The sequence below is a fragment of the Oncorhynchus kisutch genome, linkage group LG25 (genome assembly GCF_002021735.2).
Source record: "Oncorhynchus kisutch isolate 150728-3 linkage group LG25, Okis_V2, whole genome shotgun sequence".
Lineage (NCBI taxonomy): Eukaryota > Metazoa > Chordata > Actinopteri > Salmoniformes > Salmonidae > Oncorhynchus > Oncorhynchus kisutch.
In genome coordinates, this window is record NC_034198.2 from 34200056 (window position 1) to 34220719 (window position 20664).

The following is a 20664-nucleotide window of genomic DNA, read 5'->3' on the forward strand; positions in this document are numbered from 1 at the left end:
ACCTGAGCTGAATTTCGAGTCTCATAGCAAAGGGTCTGAATACTTAAGTAAATAATGTATTGCTGTTTTAAATTTTTTATAAATTTGCAAAAATGTCTAAAAACCTGTATTTGCTTTGTCATTATGGGGTAAAGCTGTAACCTACCAAAATGTGGAAAAGTCAAGGGGTTTGAGTTCTTTCCAAAGACACTGTTCAAAGAAATGTCATTTGAAAAAAGGTAAAACGAAACGAAGTGCAGCTAGTTTGCAGTCTTTCCAGCTCCAGTTTGAAGTGATTGTGTTAGCTGTGTTGTTGGCTAGCTCCTCTGAATAACAGTGTCCTGAAGAGATATGAAATGTTCTATGCCAGGCAAAACCGCTCCTCAATAGCTCATTGTTATGGATGTATCCAAATAAATGTCACTAGAAAACTGCTTAGACAAATGCAGCTACTTTTGTTATTCTTTTTTAAAAGTTTGACGTGATTCTAAGTTAGTTGTAGTTGGCAAGCTAGCAAGCAGTATGCCAATGGAAAATTTAGAACGAACGTCTGGGTCATGTCCATAAATACAGAACAAAAAGACTGAATGACTGGGTCGCGTCTCTGGCAACCGAACAACCAGTCGGCTTGGGTAGCAACCCTAGATTTGTGTTGGGACTATATCTTGTGGAAGGATGAAATAGTATTAATAAATGAATCTAAATAACGTTTTTTAATTAAAATATGTCAATCATTATTTTAATATGTTGGTAACCTCTTGTATAAAAGTGAACATGTCCTTGAAGCCGGTGTTTGGAGGATATATTGGCACTGTTCGACTTCGTCTCGGGCTTGACAACACCCGTGCCAATATATCCTGCAAACACTGGCTTATCGGGCATTATCACTTAATTAGAAGGTGTGTGTCTGTGTGATACAATTACCAGGGAAATAGGAAGCTTGCAGGTTCCAGATGCCAGATTGACTGGCCCTTCAGGGGTAATCTCAACGGCATCCTTATACCAGTGCAGCGCAGTTTCCTTCTTCAGATTATCCACCTGCATTATGAAACAACAGAACCCATAGCCCACAGGTAGGTGAACCAGCCCAAACAAAGACGCATGCCTGCATTACAACAACACCATCTGTCAACGCAGGAGAACAACGACTGAGGTGAATCATGCTGACTGTGTTTGTCGTTTAGATTGGCAGTAGCGATAACTCATGCCATCATTTCCATTTAATCTCTTGGCTTAATCTAATTGTACTTTCGGTGAATGTTTAATTACCTTGCAGATGAGTGCCACAGAGCAGTCATCCCCGACATGGACTGACAAAAACTCACTGAAGTGGGGGCCTGGAAAGAGGGCAAGAGAGACAGAAAGGGTGCGAGGGAGAGAGGGGGGGATAGAGGGAGGGAGGGGGAAGAGCAGGCATATGAAGGTCAGATTTCATCAATTGTTTTGCTAATAACACCCTTGTGTCTTTGTAATATCCTTGTAACAATGGGTGGCTTATGGATTTGCAGGTGTGATAACAGTGTGTGGCTGCCATAAATAATGTCAACCATTTTGAAGGAAAAAAACATTATGATATCAAATCATCATCTTAGTATTTGAAATTCATACCTAATTTAAATATTACTCAAATTAATTTCCCAAACACTAGAGGACTGCATACTGAATTTCCCAAACACTAGAGGACTGCATAATGATTTCCCAAACACTAGAGGACTGCATACTGAATTTCCCAAAGACTAGAGGACTGCATAATGAATTTCCCAAACATTAGAGGACTGCATAAAGAATTTCCCAAAGACTAGAGGAATGCATATTGAATTTCCCAAACACTAGAGGACTGCATAATGAATTTCCCAAACACTAGAGGACTGCATAATGAATTTCCCAAACACTAGAGGACTGCATAATGAATTTCCCAAAGACTAGAGGACTGCATAATGAATTTCCCAAACACTAGAGGACTGCATAATGAATTTCCCAAACACTAGAGGACTGCATAATGAATTTCCCAAACACTAGAGAACTGCATATTTTGAAACACTGTTACCGTCTTTCACTCTGACGTACTCGCTCCTTTGATGTTCTGCGTCAGCGAGAGCTGCCTTGAAATCTACAACCCAAACAAAGTGATACAGGGGATAAGTCCTGGATCTCTCATGGAGCCCAACCCTGGATTAGAGCACAACCCCCACAGCAGACAGGCTCTCACCAGCTCCGATAAGCACCAGAGAGGACTGTCCTCTGGCTTTGCCATCCTCGATCTGAACAGTAAAGGTGCCCTCGCTATCCTCTGTGAAGTGATCCAGCACAAACTCAATGATGCCAGCCTCCACGTCATGACTCGCATGATTTGGCTGAGAACACAGAAGACACCAAGAAAGTTTACATGAGAGGACTCTATTAAGTGAATGTTGTGGAATCGTAATGGGCGAATCCAATAATGTGGATATGTTGTGTAATCCACTCTAGTCTTGGCTTAAAAGTCTATTCATACCATGACATAGTGATGATAGAGTAGAATGAATAGTACAAAGAGAACAAAAGTTGTCTGTGCAAGTCCATTGTGAGTTCAATTACAGTGTTGTGTCTGAAACTACACCCTATTTCCTGTATAGTGCAATACTTTTGACCAGAGACCCATAGGGTCAGCCTCCTAGAACCTCTCGTCAGGAGTTGTGCACTGTATGCCAAAAAGGTGTCTAAAGATGTGCACTAAATAAGGAATGGGGGTCAAAAGTGCACTATGTAGGGAATAGGGCACCATTTCGGACAAAGACAGTGTGTCGGTTTAGAGTTGACAGGAATAAGGAGGAGAGTCTTACATTAGTCGGTGAGAGTTCATTGTTGTTAGCTAAGAACTTATAGGTGACAGCAGAGGAGATGTGCTCAGCCTGCAGCCAGAAGCGCATGCGGCCGCGCTCCAGAATCTTGTAGGCCAGCTGAGTCTTTAGAGGGATCACTGTGGAAGCAGAAACAATAATGGAAGAAGGTGATGCAAATAGAGGTAGGTTTTGTGATAGAAATGTCATTTGTTCAAAGGAAGACATTTCCCTTCTCAAAACATAAGAATAAGCTGTGATGAACCACATGCTAAAAACGTTGATGGAACGAGGGCTGACAAAAACTATTTTCTGGGATTAACAGTTGTCTCCTCTATGTGGTTTACATCGAACTATGTGGTTTACATGAACCCGCATTACCAGTCTACAACAGCACACACGCCCCTACAGTATATACCCAATATACAAGCAAAACAAAACTAAGAAAATTGACCTTTTACCCTGAGCTGTGTATTCCAAATGGTTATTTGATGGGAACCAATTATTTATGAGAGTGAAAATAGAAAATGACCTGACAAAGATCCAACTCTGATCTTTTTTGTGGGTCTGATTAAATCACAATGGGAACATACCAGAGTAGCGGACATTCCTTTTCTCTTTGAAAATAGAAAAGCCATATTAAATCATTCAGAACAAAACCTACCTGGGTGTCGAATACCATAGCTCTTTGCCAGCATTTTCTCCAGCTCTGTAATAGAGGTAAACAAGGGAGAGTGTATTTCAGCATTGTAATGATCCAATATCATCCACAGCGATTCCTTTTTACATGGAACTTCATCATACATTTCGACAGTAACAGTTGTCTGCACTGCACAAGACCAGACATGCATGTCCTGTATCACGGCATCATATCCTATTTATGAAAAACAGTGAAAGGCACCACTATTGTTTCTGACTCCAACATCTGCTGTATAACGACATGCTGTTGTGTTGATTTAGATGTACTAGTACAGTATGCATGCATGTATGGACTAAATCTATTTCATACCATGATCCTGAATGAGGGTTATAAATAAGTAACCTCCTGTTTATGATCGACCCCCAGCCAGGGCCTACCTTCGGCATGGATTTCATGGCTGGCAGAAACACCATCAGTGTTAGTTACAGCAACGGAGAAGCAACCCATATCCCCCTGGTCTGGGTGTTTGAAAATAAGCTTAGAGCTAGAAATAAAATAAAGAAGAAATAAAGACGCACCATTAGATAATATAGAAATAAATAAATAAAAGGCACACCACTGGATAATATAGAAATAAATAAAGATACACCATTGGATAATATAGAAATCAAAACAGCCACACCATTGGATAATATAGAAATAAATAAATAAAAGGCACACCATTGGATAATATATAAACAAATAAATAAAGACACACCATTGGATAATGTAGAAATAAATCAATAAAAGACACACCATTGGATAAGGTAGAAATAAATAAATAAAGACACACCATTGGATAATGTAGAAATAAATCAATAAAAGACACACTATTAGATAATATAGAAATAAACAAAGGCACACCATTGGATAATGTAGAAATAAATAAAGGCACACCACTTGATAATATAGAGTCCAGGAGATACTGAGCACATCAATGTGAGTATATTACACACTTCTGAATCACTACTGATAAATCTTGAACGTTTTGTTTTGTTGAAATATATTTGATCTATTGACAAGTTTGGTGCATAGCTTACATATTGCCCTCTGTTTTGATGACAATGCCTTTGGAGAAGTCAGTGATTTCCTTGTAGAATTTCTTCCACACAAAGTGGGAGCTCTCTGTAATTTGACAACTTTCAAATGACAGGATGAAGTCACCTGACTCCTCGTCCACTGTGCAGGTCATCTCCTGGGCACCTTTTGGAGTGACAAAGCAAAGAGTGAAGTTGACAGGCAACAGCAATAAACATCTGGGAGTGCAGCATCCTAGAAATGTGTGTTTTGGTAGAGTCATAGTAGGGTAGTGCAGCATCCTAGAGATGTGTGTTTTGGTACAGTCATAGTAGGGTAGTGCAGCATCCTAGAAATGTGTGTTTTGGTACAGTCATAGTAGGGTAGTGCAGCATCCTAGAGATGTGTGTTTTGGTACAGTCATAGTAGGGGAGTACAGCATCCTAGAGATGTGTGTTTTGGTACAGTCATAGTAGGGGAGTACAGCATCCTAGAGATGTGTGTTTTGGTACAGTCATAGTAGGGTAGTGCAGCATCCTAGAGATGTGTGTTTTGGTACAGTCATAGTAGGGTAGTACAGCATCCTAGAGATGTGTGTTTTGGTACAGTCATAGTAGGGGAGTACAGCATCCTAGAGATGTGTTTTGGTACAGTCATAGTAGGGGAGTACAGCATCCTAGAGATGTGTTTTGGTACAGTCATAGTAGGGTAGTACAGCATCCTAGAGATGTGTGTTTTGGTACAGTCATAGTAGGGTAGTACAGCATCCTAGAGATGTGTGTTTTGGTACAGTCATAGTAGGCTAGTACAGCATCCTAGAGATGTGTGTTTTGGTACAGTCATAGTAGGGTAGTGCAGCATCCTAGAGATGTGTGTTTTGGTACAGTCATAGTAGGGTAGTGCAGCATCCTAGAGATGTGTGTTTTGGTACAGTCATAGTAGGGTAGTGCAGCATCCTAGAGATGTGTGTTTTGGTACAGTCATAGTAGGGTAGTGCAGCATCCTAGAGATGTGTGTTTTGGTACAGTCATAGTAGAGTAGAGTAGTGCAGCATCCTAGAGATGTGTGTTTTGGTACAGTCATAGTAGGGTAGTACAGCATCCTAGAGATGTGTGTTTTGGTACAGTCATAGTAGGGTAGTACAGCATCCTAGAGATGTGTTATGGTACAGTCATAGTAGGGTAGTACAGCATCCTAGAGATGTGTGTTTTGGTACAGTCATAGTAGGGTAGTACAGCATCCTAGAGATGTGTGTTTTGGTACAGTCATAGTAGGGTAGTACAGCATCCTAGAGATGTGTGTTTTGGTACAGTCATAGTAGGGTAGTACAGCATCCTAGAGATGTGTGTTTTGGTACAGTCATAGTAGGGTAGTACAGCATCCTAGAGATGTGTGTTTTGGTACAGTCATAGTAGGGTAGTATGTTCATTATATGTTCACAGACTATTTCTGCATTTATGTTCTGCATCCTCTGTTGAATGAATACCTAGAGAGTTATGAAAATGACTTTTCTCTGATCTCAACCAGCCTTGTGCTTGAGTCGCTGATGTCCCTGCAGAATACAACACTGCCCTCTGCAGGTCGCCTGATGGTCTGCACCTTCTCACTTCAACATCTCTACCGAGCTCCATATGAGTCATCTATTTTTCTCTACTCCCACGTCCTCCCAATGTTCCTTATCGACAGAAGCACAGACTACCCCTCCCTAAGCCCCTCCTCATAACCCTGTCTAGTGTACTACACACCCTGTGGTATTACTCTCCTAATCTAAGTCCCATTTATTGGGAATCCTGACCCAAATAAACATTCTCTGTGGAACACACTGAACGAATGCTGCTCTGCTCTAAGCCACATTGAAGCGCAGCATAGGGAATTGTGTCTGTTTGTGTCTGTCCAACAGTACCTTTCACTGCTTTGGCAACCACAGGGTTAGAAGCCAAGGAAGGCTTGCCGGCACCTTCAGCGTTCGCCGCGCGCACTCTGAACACATAGGACACTCCAACTTCCAGCCCAGTCACCTGAAAACGAGGAGGACTGTCAAATGTGTCAGATAGGCTGACACATTGTCATAACGCAGGTATTCTAGGAATACTCTCTGTACCTTGTGGTAGCGGTGACTGACAGCGTGGCTCTCGTTGGAACAGTGCCATTCATCTGAGCCTTTCTTTGCAAAGTCAACAAAGTAGCCTGTGATCGGGCTGGTGCCGGTGTAGACGGGAGCCTTCCACTCCACCAACACAGAGTCATCACGGATCTCGCAGAAAGTCATGTCATAGGCTGGACCTGAAATTCAGAGTGCAGTAAATGTACAAAAATGACAGACAAGCAGTTCTTCATGTCAGACGTAAGTCAGAGCACATACGTCAGACTGTGTAATGTCTATGTGCCGCTGTTTTAACGATTGATGTTGGAAGTGGTACCGGCGATAAGCTTCTGCTTGAATACACCTATTCCATAATTCATGACGAATTATGAGATATGCATTAATGGTTTAATTATGCAACGGTATTTGCATGTAAAATGATCTTCACTTCTTTGAACTATGCACACTTCATCTTTAAAATAGAAACTTGTTTTAGAGAGGTTTTCAGTACTGTACCTGGCTCGGGTATGGTCCAGGCATCACAATGGAAGGCCTTGCTGGGGGCAGAGGGGGCACCAAGACCAGCAAGACTTCCACCATAAACCATGAACTCATAGACTGCACCTGCACTCAGATGTTCAACCTGTGGTTGTGAAGGAAAGTACTAAAATGGTTACAACTAATTGAACTGCAATAGATTCCATATGATCCTACACTATCTACACTAAAGGTGCCATCTAGGACCTTAAAGGGTTCTACGGCTGTCCCCATTAGGAAAACCCTTTTTGGTTCCAGGTAAAAAACTTTTTTTGTTTCAGGTAGAACCCTCTATGGAAAGGGTTCTACATTGAACTGAAAAGGGCATGGAACAAAAAAGGGTTGTGCAAAGAGTTTTCCTATGGGGACAGCCGAAGAACCCTTTTAGGTCCTAGAAAGCACCTTTTGTTCTAAGAGTGTATAATCCTAACCATTACAGATGTGTTTAGATGACTCAGGTCGATCAGACTTTGTACCTTGAACAGCCGCTCTTTGATTGGTGGGATGTTGATCTCTCTCCATGTGTGTTCTCCGTGCCTGTGTTTGTCAATGTAGTATTCAACCACTGGAGAGCCACCGGAGTGGACTGGGTGCTTCCAGTTCAGAACCATAGACTCTCCGTCACAGGCCAGCAGAGCAATGTCATATGGAGCAGAGGGAGTCGCTGCACACAGAGTTTACAAGTGTCTTAAACATGTATCATGAGTAGGGCCCTGTTTTTTGGGCCCTGTTTTAATCATGTCACATGACCTGGATTGGATATATAGCAGGGTTCTCTACACTCTTAGAAAAAAAGGTGCTATCTGGAACCAAAAAGGGTTCTTCGGCTCTCCCCATAGAGGAACCTTTTGGTTCCAGGTAGAAACTTTTTGGTTCCAGGACCTGGAACACAAAATGGTTCTACCTGGAACCAAAAAGGGTTCTAACTGGAACCAAAAAGAGTTATCCTTTGGGGAAAGCTGCAGAACCCTTTCAGAACCTATTTTTCTAAGAGTGCATAATGGCGCCAACTAGCATGTAGCCTAGCGTTTCAGCACGTTGGGCCAGTAACCGAAAGGTCGCTGGTTCAAATCCCAGAGCCAACTAGGTGAAAAATCAGTCGGTGTGCTCTTAAGCAAGGCACTTAACCTAAATTGCCCCTATAAGTCACTCTGGATAAGAGCATCTGCTAAATGTAAATATGATAATTGTTGTTAAAAAAACCTGCAATCCACATAGCTTGGAGTATCGTCAATGAATTTAGAAATGTATGGTTTGATGAAACAATCTGCAGTTGTTGGTTGAATGTCCCAAAGGAACTCTACGAACCAATGGTTTGTTTTTGACTCAGATTGCCTAAATTATTCACATAATTTGGACATCGAGAAAAGTACACGATGACAGGCTCAAATCCAATAGGCTCCCAGGCTGTCCTGCTGAAACGTGTGAATAGGAAGAATGACAGTCCTCTTCATTTATTGGAGACATTTATTTAATGATACGATGCTTGTGATGATATAATCATTAGATATTCAGCCGACTTAAGGCATCAAAGTTAGATGCCTTTGTGTGTTTTACTTCTGGACAGCTACCAACGGCCTTGAAGAAAGTCTTGACAACATTGCTACAATTTATTCACTGTGATCATTCACAGAGAAAAGAGCCTCCAGCTAAGCACAGTGGGTCGCTAAAATGTAGTATTTGCAATTTTCTTCTTTGTTACTGTTGCTACTGCCATATTGAATGCAGCACTTTTTCCACCTGGTTGGAATCTCGACAAATGACAAGTATATTCTGTCTGCTGTGTGTGTGTGTGTGTGTGTGTGTGTGTGTGTGTGTGTGTGTGTGTGTGTGTGTGTGTGTGTGTGTGTGTGTGTGTGTGTGTGTGTGTGTGTGTGTGTGTGTGTGTCCATACTCACTGAGTGCAGCTTTGACAGAGAGGGGGGAGGACTCCTGTGATTCATCACTAAGACCCAGCTCATTGATGGCTTGCACACGGAAAGCATATGTCTCACCAGTGGTCAAACCTTGAACCACAAACCTAATCAAAAATAGCAAATGAAGCATTGTGATGAATGAAATCACACTTCAAATAATAAGTACAGTGCCTTGCAAAAGTATTCATCCGCCTTGGCCTTTTTCCTATTTTGTTGCATTACAACCTGTAATTTAAATAGATTTTTAATTGGATTCCATGTAATGGACATACACAAAATAGTTCAAATTGGTGAAGTGAAATTTTAAAAATTACTTGTTTAGAAAATACAAAAAAATTCAAAAAAACAGAAGAGTGGTGCGTGCATATGTATTCACCCCCTTTTCTATGAAGCCACTAAATAAGATCTGGTACAACCAATTACCTTCAGAAGTCACATAATTAGTTAAATAAAGTCCACCTGTGTGCAATCTAAGTGTCACATGATCTAAGTATATATACACCTGAAATGCCCAGAGTCTGCAACACCACTAAGCAAGGGGCACCACCATCTGAAACTCTGAAACTTCCGAAACTTTGAACATCCCACGGAGCACCATTAAATCCATTATAAAAAATGGAAAGAATATGGCACCACAACAAACGTGCCAAGGGAGGGTCGCCCACTAAAACTCATGGACCAGGCAAGGAGGGCATTAATCAGAGAGGCAACAAAGAGACCAATGATAACCCCGAAGGAGCTGCAAAGCTCCACAGCAGAGATTGGAGTATCTGTCCATAGGACCACTTTAAGCCGTACACTCCACAGAACTGGGCTTTACGGAAGACTGGACAGAAAAAAAGTCATTGCTTTAAGAAAAAAATAAGCAAACACTTAGTGTTTGGTGTTCGCCAAAAGGCATGTGGGAGATTCCCCAAACATATGGAAGAAAGTACTTTGGTCCGATGAGACTAAAATTCAGCTTATTGGCCATCAAGGAAAACGCTATATCTGGCGCAAACCCAACACCTCTCATCACCCCGAGAAACCATCCATGTTTTTCATCGGCAGGGACTGGGAATTGAAGGAATGATGGATGGCACTAAATGCAAGGAAATTCTTGAGAGAAACAGGTTTGTCTTCCAGAGATTTGAGACTGGGACGGAGGTTCACCTTCCAGCAGGACAATGACCCTAAGCATACTGCTAAAGCAACACTTGAGTGGTTTAAGGGGAACATTTAAATGTTTTGGAATGGCCTAGTCAAAGCCCATACCTCAATCAAATTGAGAATCTGTGGTATGACTTAAAATTGCTGTACATCAGCGGAACCCATCCAAGTTGAAAGAGCTGGAGCAGTTTTGTCTTGAAGAATGGGCAAAAATCCCAGTGGCTAGATGTGCCAAGCTTATAGAGACATACCCCAAGAGACTTGCAGCTGTAATTGCTGCAAAAGGTGGCTCTACAAAGTATTGACTTTGGGGGGTGAATAGTTATGCATGCTCAAGTTTTAAAAATATTTTACATCTTCAAAATATTTTGCATCTTCAAAGTGGTCGGCATCAAATGATACAAACCCCCAAATAGTCCATTTTAATTCCAGGTTGTAAGGCAACAAAATAGGAAAAATGCCAAGCAGGGTGAATACTTTCGCAAGCCACTGTACAAGACAGAATACATACTTGTTGTTCTTGTGAGGTTTGTGGTTAGCTGAACCCCAGTCCTTGGAGCCTTTTACACACACATCGATGTAGTAGCCAATAAGATTATTAGGCTCCTTGGGTTCAGCCCATTGGATAAGAAGAGATGTATCAGTCTCCCTTGTGGCAACCACCTGACCAGGAGCGGAGGGGACCCCTACAGTAGATGAATAAGGCATGGTTAATGTCTAAGGCAAAAGGTCAATTATCTATAACTTACTTTAAATGAAGGACACTTTAATTTTTTTGGCTAAATCTGTAATATGGGTGCAAATGACTTTTAAAAAATTTTTCCAGAGTAACTTTTTTCAAATTCTACCCTTGACTATTGCTATGCTTTGCAGGGAGTTTGACATTTAGAGAAAATACTTGAGAACAACCTTGTGGAGGACTTTAAGAGATAGCTATAAAGCCACTGAAGAGGACCTTCTTACCGCGCAGCTCTTGAGTCTGAATGGGCTCTGTGGGCTCAGAGGCTTCACTGCTGCCGTACATGTTTGCAGCCAGCACGCGGAACAAGTACTGTTTTCCCTCAGACAAATCGAACACGGCATAGCGAGGAGATCTCACGGGTACCTGAGTGTTTACCCTCTGCCACGCACCGCTCTCGGCCAAGCACTGTGAGGGAAGAGCCCCAAAGACAACATTTACACTCTGTAACAACATCCACAGATACTGTCAAATGCAATGGAGAAGAAGACATAACCCCAATTCATTATGTAGACTTCAACCATTCATTTGATTTGAATCATGACCCTACTTGTAATTGCCCTTGATTATTCTATTGAAGTGGGATCCCAGAAAGATTTAATGTGTTTTAGAGGACACAAATCTAGTGATTCCATGTTGAAATGTGTCTCTATTCTGTTGCTGCAAAATTTGGGTAAAAAAGAAAGGTGAGAGAGCAGAGAGAGACCAACCTTCTCAATATAGTACCACACTGGGGCCTGGCCCTGATAAGGAGCAGGTTTCCAGCTGAGGACAACATATGTTCGGTCGGTCTCTGAAGCGTGCAACTTGGAGGGGGTTCCTGGTACTTTCTTCCCATCTACGGACACAAGACATCAAAAAGAATTCACAAACTGTTTTTTGCCCAAGTGGGAGCATTCCCCCGAGTTGTCTATACACATACAGTGCCAGGCAAAGGTTTGGACACACCTACTCATTCAAGGGTTTTTCTTTATTTTCACTATTTTCTACATTGTAGAATAATAGTGAAGACATCAAAACTATTAAGTAAAACATATGTTATCATGTAGTAAACATTGTTTTGGTTACTACATGATTCCATATGTGTTATTTCATGTATATAAATATTTAAATTTTTTAATTTTATATTGAATATTAAAACATACAATTTACTTGCAGTGAAGCCGCTCAACATCTACATCCCATTCAGTCATCTAACAGACTCCCATCTAGAGCGACCCACAGAAGCAACCAGAGTCAACTCAAGGGCACGTCGTCAGATCTCCCATAAGGTCAAAAATGGGGACCAGAACCAGCGACCTATCAGCTACCAGCCCAAGCTCCCAACCACCAGGCCACCAGCCCTCCAAGATCCCCCCCACAGTCCCCCCCCCTTGAGAAAAATACAATAAAATAATTCCATTATTGCTAAATATTGAGACAGAGAGCAGCTGATTAGTAGCCTAGTGGTTAAGAGCATTGGGTCAGTAACCAAAAGGTTACTGGTTTGAATCCCTGAGCTGACTGGGTAAAACAAACCTGTCAATGTAACCTTGAGCAAGGCCCTTAACCCTAATTGCTCCTGTAAGTCGCTCTGGATAAGAGTGTCTGCTAAATAACTAAAATGTAAAAGATGTGACAGTTGTTGTACAGATGTTAGGCATGGTACAATGTGAGGGCTAATGATATGGCAATATTGTAAATGGGGAGTTGGACCTCCTTTCAGTGTCTGATGAGATATACAGAAATAAGCATAGAAAAGTAATATCATGACTTCTTAGAAGAACATCAAAGATTTTTGCATCAAACTAGTTGATCGAGATTCAAGGATCCCCATACATCATAGAAAAACATTTAGTACCTTCAACGTCGTTGTGGTAAATTACAACGTCAAGTTTTCCACCCAACTTGATGGCTGTCAAAACAAAGATAAAAACATAAAAGTATTTACATTTAATTTGATTCTAGAGAATACATGAACTCACAAGGTAAAGTTTAAGATGTCATCACCACATTACCATGGAGTCTTTCAAATTCAGTCGGGTCCAGGGCGGCGATGGGGTCAGATATTCTGGAGGGCTTGCTGATGCCGTGTGAGTTTATTGCCCGCACACGGAAATAGTAGGAGTGGCCCTCGAACAGGCCAGGTACAGGATATTTACAGATCTTAATGGGGGAGTCATTGCACTGCACCCAATTTTCAGTTCCAGTTTCACACCTGAAACAAAATGAGGAAAATTGGTTCATCTCCCCAAATCCATCTCTGAAGAGGACATTTTGGCTGATATAGCTACATTATCCTGTCACCAGCTACGAACAGTGGTGGAAGAGTATAGGTTGTAATTTGCAGATTTGTCTCCAATTTTGGAGCCTAGATTGTTATGTGATTATAAGAAGAAGAAAAAAATGAAAGTATATAACAGGTTCCTGATGTTTTTCCTGGTCAGATCATGGCATCTGGAAAAAGTAGCTGGAAATATTCACATTTGATTCCCATTTCAACACCTTCCGTTACCTATCTACAAAGTATCCGATGATGGGGCCTTCAGTGGTGGTGTTGGGAGGCTTCCAGGACACGATGACATAATCTCTGTTGGCGTCATGGATCTTGATGTCCATTGGGGCACCTGGAGCTCCAGGCACTGGGGGAGGACCATCTGACACAGGGACACAAAGCAAGTCACATCTTCATATCTTCATACTTTAAATCTGACCTAACCCTAACATTAACCATATGCCTAACCCTAACCTTCAATTAAGACCAAAAAGCAAATGTTTGAAATCATACATTTTTACAATATAGCCAATTTTGACTTTGTGGCTGTTGTAACTACTGACAACCCTGTATTTAGCGAGTTGGGCCAATGCAGTTTATGAATTGTGATGCATTTACATGACACTATAAAATTATATGGCAGCCATGTTAGCTCCCCATTGACATTACATGGGGAATATTTAAACAATACTAACTGAATGTCTAGAACTAGAACAAAAATTCTAAATTCAAAAATGATATTCCAAAAGTTGGCTTCACTCTCTATTCTAAAAGTAGGCCTAACTGTAAATATATGGCTTTGAATCACACAATACCTGAAACTCCCTGTGAACAGAACCATCAAAGGACCAAATCAGCTTTTTTGAAAGATCAGAATATTACTGACACTACCATTTTTAAAGTAGCTGCATTGCTGGTACACACAAAGGGGGTATAGCTACAAACAGGGGCGCAACTTTGGTTTTAGATATATATATATTTTTTATCCGGTCGGATAAACACTCCAAACAGCCTACCCGACCGCTTGGAGGCGTCCGCATGGTCCTAAAGCAAACCGTTGCCTTGTTTTGTATCACATTCCAATGATAAAACTGGGGGGGACAAAAATGCAATTTCAGAAGTTAGTTGGGGACGTCCCCCCGTCCCCAGTGACAGTTGCGCCCCTGGCTACAATTCTCAAAGTTAGTTGTTGTTTTACCTGCACAGGAAACAAATGCACTGTGGACTGCATCTCCCCCCTTTGTAACCATACGGAGTGAGTAGACACCCTCATCATCCTTGTTCAGGTGAGGCAGGGTCAGCTTGGTCTCGCCTCTAGCAGACTCTATCTTCACCCACTTGGAGTCTGACAGCCGATGATCTGACACAAAAAAACAGGAACATTAAAAAGTGAGGACCTGTCAGTAGCTGAAGTTACAAAACTGGCCTAGTAAATCGTCTGTTATTGAGAGCGTTATGATCGTAAGAGAAAATGTGATACCATCTCTGAACCATTGAGCTTCAGGCTGCAGATTGGCTAGGTTAGGAGTAGCGGTCATTGTGGCGGCCAAGGTGACTGTGTCTCCCTCTGTTCCAAAGACCGAGCCAAAAGTCTCCAGGAAGGTGATGTTGATCTTGGTGTATTTGATCTCCGGCAACATGGGAACTGCAGAAGACAGTAAAGGAGGACATACTTACAGTATTATGACTCTATTTCAGTAACATCATTATAGAGCACCATGATCACAATTATTTTCTGCAACCATGCAATTACATACACTTTGAAAGAGAGAGAGCGCTCTGAATTATTCTAAAGATATTGTGACAGTCTGACAAAAACGATCTATGTACCTCAGCATATTCATACCACTTAAATAGCACTCTCTGTCTCCTATTCTCTTTTTAAAGAAGACAAAAGGGCAACTGGTGTTGTGATTAATATATACCAGAGGAGGCTGGTGGAAGGAGTTATAGGAGGACAGGTTCATTGTAATGGCTGGAATGGAATTAATGGAACGGTATCAAGCACATCAAACATTTGGAAATAAATCAAAAACAACATTCTTCTAACAAAGCATGTTTGAATTGATATACCTTCTACAGTAGTTTATGTTTGTCTTTCACTATAGTACAAAACATTGTTGTTTTATTTTACCTTTATTTAACTAGGCAAGTCAGTTAAGAACAGATTCTTATTTTCAATGACGGCCTAGGAACAGTATGTAGGCTACATCTTTACAATTCAAGAAGAATGAGGCCCTATTCAAGCAATGCCCAGTGATTGGATTTGATTCAACGGTGCTCAGAATCTACTCAGAGGATAAATTAAGTATCAGAGAGAATACACAGGACAGTTGTGTTGGGTGGACTTACTTGTGTAAGGAAGCCATGCATAGGAAGATGAATGTCCTTCTTCTCTGATCCCTGCAGAACAGACATATTATACACACACAATCACTATGCAACAATACAATACACCATCATGTTGTATGATTATGGTATAAATCAAGTAATTACACATACGCTTTCCATTTAAAAGGGGCAATCAGCAGTTGCTCCATACATTTTTGGACTTATAAGTTATATAACTTCTAATTGCCTCATGAGCTTAGTTTAATTGTAGTAGCCCATCAAAACACAAAATATAATCTTGTTTTACGCCAATGTTTCAAAACGTGGTTAAAACTATGATTGTGATATCATGGATGTTCAGTCCTTGCATCCATAGCTCTGTCTATGAATTTGAGAGATATTACATTTCTCCAGCCCCATCCCTCAACTTTTCACCGCAACAGTAGTGGGGAGTATGCTTTATTATTGTGTCCACTGCTGATTGGCCGTTTAAATAAGCATTTATTAAAAACAATGTATGTTTTTGCCTTTCCAGACTTACTCTTGACAATGACAGAGGCTTGAGTAGAGACCTGTCCATGAATGTTACCAGCCACAGCAGTGTACTGCGCAGTGTCATCAGTTTCACACCTATAGTGAATACCAGGAAGAATACATATTGGAAACTGTACATGAACAAACATAAACATCTCAGCAATACTTAAGGCTTAGACTTTTATCTATTTATTTTTGTTTGTGGATTTATTATTTATTTTTTATTAATTTACTAACCACCAAACATAATTTCATGAGTTGAATTTACAGGATGGTAAACTTTCAAAGGATGATAAATTATGTAGATTATGCAAATTGCTGTTGACTAAAATTAATACTGTGAAATATCAAGACACGGTCCTCATTTGAAATGTTGTTATGGCTCTATTAATGCACAATATTGCACAGCAAATAAATACAGAACATTTAAATGCTTTTCTAGCGTCGTATCTTGACCTCTAGAACCACACACTCAAGATCATGGCAGACATTATCAAATGTTTTGAACTCAGGACAGGAGAATAATTCTATGCAGGGGACGAAGAAAAAAACAAGTCCATGAATTCTTCAGGAGATATTCAACATGAGAGGCTTTTAAACATGAATGGCAAACATCTGAAGATTCAAGGGGGGAGAGAAGGCTGAGAATAGTGACAGATATCAGACCTTGACCTTGCACACACTATTTTAAAGCTGTCCACACTCACTTTCCCTCTCTGTCTCCAAACCACGGTTGTTCTCTGAGTGTGAAAGGGTTTGAACACTGGGAGAATACAGAGTGGCATTTCTTTATTGAGACCTTTCATTTTGATTTGGAGAGGCAAAAAGTGCTTTGAGACTTGAGAGGGGATCTAGCCTTGGTGCCCCTGACACTCTGACAGCGAGGGGATGCAGTGCTCTTTAAGGAGCTCCAAGATCCAATGACACAGAGCTCAGCACTTCGCTATGAACAGCTGACGAGTCCTCAAGATGAGGGCGGCGCCCAAGAGGGCTTTTGACTAAATTGGAAAAGCTCCACAGCTACAGCTCCACCATTCACAAGACTCCCTTTTGTGGGCACTCGTGTGTTAATTAAGTTAACATTAAACACTGGGATTGTGAGTGAAATGCAGGGAGGCCACAGTGAAAATCCCCAATGTTCCAAAAGCAAAGTCATGATATTGTATCAGATTTTTTAAATGGCCGTGATAAGCTACCGTGATGGGATAATGTTTTGTGGACAAATGGATCTAAATAATAAACAACTCAAATCAATGAGAACATGTGCTTTCCCTCATTGTTTTACCACTGACGGTGTGCATCCATTGTGCCTCCTAATGTCTGAAACACATAGACTAGCTATAGCTAGTAAACCAAAAAAATCCTACCATGAGAATAACTTACTTGGCAATCTCCAGGGTATGAATTCCGACATTGTCCTGCACATTGTATTTAATTGATGACATGTCAATGCTGACACCATCTTTATACCTGGAGAGAAATCAAGTAGAAGTGGTTGATGGTGAATCTTTCAGTTGGATGTGGTAACACAAAAGTGACCACATGAGCAGAATATTGTGATCAGACTGTATTACCAGAGAGGCTAGCTCACTGAATATGCTACTCTGGAAATTCCTTTGGTCTCTACTGAGTTAGGTACATCAGTTTTTAGTTTTTCTTGCACCTTATTTGTGGAACAATCTTCTAAATGTTCTTAAATGTGATGTTCTGGTGCCTCTAGGGTGATTCAGAAGGTTGACTGAGGAGCTTATTACTGATGAATGTGATGTTCTGGTGCCTCTAGGGTGATTCAGAATGCTGATTGAGGACCTTATTACTGATGAATGTGATGTTCTGGTGCCTCTAGGGTGATTCAGAAGGTTGACTGAGGACCTTATTACTGATGAATGTGATGTTCTGGTGCCTCTAGGGTGATTCAGAATGCTGATTGAGGACCTTATTACTGATGAATGTGATGTTCTGGTGCCTCTAGGGTGATTCAGAAGGTTGACTGAGGACCTTATTACTGATGAATGTGATGTTCTGGTGCCTCTAGGGTGATTCAGAAGGTTGACTGAGGACCTTATTACTGATGAATGTGATGTTCTGGTGCCTCTAGGGTGATTCAGAAGGTTGACTTGAGGACCTTATTACTGATGAATGTGATGTTCTGGTGCCTCTAGGGTGATTCAGAAGGTTGACTGAGGACCTTATTACTGATGAATGTGAAGTTCTGGTGCCTCTAGGGTGATTCAGAAGGTTGACTGAGGACCTTATTACTGATGAATGTGATGTTCTGGTGCCTCTAGGGTGATTCAGAATGCTGATTGAGGAACGTATTACTGATGAATGTGATGTTCTGGTGCCTCTAGGGTGATTCAGAAGGTTGACTGAGGACCTTATTACTGATGAATGTGATGTTCTGGTGCCTCTAGGGAGATTCAGAAGGTTGACTGATGACCTTATTACTGATGAATGTGATGTTCTGGTGCCTCTAGGGTGATTCAGAAGGTTGACTGAGGACCTTATTACTGATGAATGTGATGTTCTGGTGCCTCTAGGGTGATTCAGAAGGTTGACTGAGGACCTTATTACTGATGAATGTGATGTTCTGGTGCCTCTAGGGTGATTCAGAATGCTGATTGAGGACCTTATTACTGATGAATGTGATGTTCTGGTGCCTCTAGGGTGATTCAGAAGGTTGACTGAGGCCCTTATTACTGATGAATGTGATGTTCTGGTGCCTCTAGGGTGATTCAGAAGGTTGACTGATGACCTTATTACTGATGAATGTGATGTTCTGGTGCCTCTAGGGTGATTCAGAAGGTTGACTGAGGACCTTATTACTGATGAATGTGATGTTCTGGTGCCTCTAGGGTGATTCAGAAGGTTGACTGAGGACCTTATTACTGATGAATGTGATGTTCTGGTGCCTCTAGGGTGATTCAGAATGCTGATTGAGGACCTTATTACTGATGAATGTGATGTTCTGGTGCCTCTAGGGTGATTCAGAATGCTGATTGAGGAACTTATTACTGATGAATGTGATGTTCTGGTGCCTCTAGGGTGATTCAGAAGGTTGACTGAGGACCTTATTACTGATGAATGTGATGTTCTGGTGCCTCTAGGGTGATTCAGAAGGTTGACTGAGGACCTTATTACTGATGAATGTGATGTTCTGGTGCCTCTAGGGTGATTCAGAATGCTGATTGAGGACCTTATTACTGATGAATGTGATGTTCTGGTGCCTCTAGGGTGATTCAGAAGGTTGACTGAGGACCTTATTACTGATGAATGTGATGTTCTGGTGCCTCTAGGGTGATTCAGAAGGTTGACTGAGGACCTTATTACTGATGAATGTGATGTTCTGGTGCCTCTAGGGTGATTCAGAAGGTTGACTGAGGACCTTATTACTGATGAATGTGATGTTCTGGTGCCTCTAGGGTGATTCAGAATGCTGATTGAGGAGCTTATTACTGATGAATGTGTTTGTTTTTTATGACCATGTTCTACTTTCTGCTTCCATTTTGTATTTATATTTTGATGTGTGTATTTTATGTCATTTATGTCATTCATGGCTCTTCTGTAAAAGAGACCTTGGTCTCATCATGACTCCCTGATCAAATAAAGGTTAAATAAATAATGCTGGTAAATTGGGAGCATATTCAGTGTGCAGGCCTCTCTGTTATTTACAAGTTTACTTCTTTAGCCCAGCACCTACGTTTTTAAGGATGTTCGTAAGACCACAAACATTTCTATAGACTGTGTAATCAGTCTGTACCTTTGTCATAGCAGGTACCTAAAGTGGTAGCAGGTACCTATAGCAGATACCTAAATGTATCTACATTTTCACCATGTTTATCAATGAGTCAAATCTCAGGAATGGAGAACAAAACACATTTCTACAGAGACAGTGACAAGTTGAACTACATCTTAGCCTCAACTGAAATCAAACACTATCAATCATCTGTAAAACATTGACCATTATTTCACTCCCATAGAGGGAATGAGAGAATAGCACCAGAGGAACAGTTCTCCCTTTGTGCTACACTCTTAGAAAAAAAGGTGCCGTCTAGAACCTAAAAGGGTTCTTTGGCTGTTCCCATAGGAGAACCCTTTGAAGAGCCCTTATTGGTTCCAGGTAGAATCCTTTTGGTTCCATTTAGAACCCTTTCCACAGAGGGTTTTACATGGAACACAAAATAGATCTACCTGGAACCGAAAAGGGTTCTACCTAGAACCAAAAGGGGTTCTCCTATGGGGACAGCTGCAGAACCCTTTTGGAACCTTTTTTCCTAAGAGTGTACACCAATACAATACCATTTGATACCCATAGATAAACCACTTAGACTGAATCCTTACCATTTCACAAGTGGGGTAGGGTAACCCTCGACCGTACAGTATAGTTTCACAGGAGTGTGCTCCCAAACGGTATGGGATCGGAGTGTGGTCAGGAATTGAGGACCCCTTATCATAGACTCCTCACGAACATACTTCTCAACCATCTTCTTCCGCACCTGAAGACAATATGGAAATGTGACATTTTTACAGTATATGAAACCTCATTAAGTTTTCGTCAATATCCTTTTCACCATACTGAGCCAAGCCGAGCTGAGGCGACCTGTACTGCGCCTGCCTGTTTATGCAT

At 41.2% G+C, this 20664-nt stretch overlaps 1 protein-coding gene across 1 annotated transcript in view; it reads right to left on the bottom strand.

Moving 5' to 3' along the window:
* LOC109889454 (myomesin-2) overlaps window positions 1-20664 on the bottom strand; it is a 38191-nt gene that overhangs the window by 11052 nt on the left and 6475 nt on the right. Inside the window, exons 5-29 of the mRNA XM_020480889.2 lie at window positions 20379-20533; window positions 17421-17507; window positions 16045-16133; window positions 15525-15575; window positions 14653-14817; window positions 14371-14532; window positions 13413-13554; window positions 12916-13115; window positions 12759-12812; window positions 11629-11756; window positions 11143-11326; window positions 10691-10865; window positions 9013-9134; window positions 7591-7778; window positions 7094-7220; window positions 6596-6777; window positions 6398-6512; window positions 4518-4680; window positions 3876-3982; window positions 3463-3507; window positions 2802-2938; window positions 2189-2333; window positions 2027-2089; window positions 1249-1316; window positions 904-1017 (exon numbers count right to left, since the gene is read on the bottom strand). Of these exons, the coding sequence (XP_020336478.1) occupies window positions 904-1017; window positions 1249-1316; window positions 2027-2089; window positions 2189-2333; window positions 2802-2938; window positions 3463-3507; window positions 3876-3982; window positions 4518-4680; window positions 6398-6512; window positions 6596-6777; window positions 7094-7220; window positions 7591-7778; window positions 9013-9134; window positions 10691-10865; window positions 11143-11326; window positions 11629-11756; window positions 12759-12812; window positions 12916-13115; window positions 13413-13554; window positions 14371-14532; window positions 14653-14817; window positions 15525-15575; window positions 16045-16133; window positions 17421-17507; window positions 20379-20533 (3168 nt within the window). The remainder of the gene's footprint in view (window positions 1-903; window positions 1018-1248; window positions 1317-2026; window positions 2090-2188; window positions 2334-2801; window positions 2939-3462; window positions 3508-3875; window positions 3983-4517; window positions 4681-6397; window positions 6513-6595; window positions 6778-7093; window positions 7221-7590; window positions 7779-9012; window positions 9135-10690; window positions 10866-11142; window positions 11327-11628; window positions 11757-12758; window positions 12813-12915; window positions 13116-13412; window positions 13555-14370; window positions 14533-14652; window positions 14818-15524; window positions 15576-16044; window positions 16134-17420; window positions 17508-20378; window positions 20534-20664) is intronic.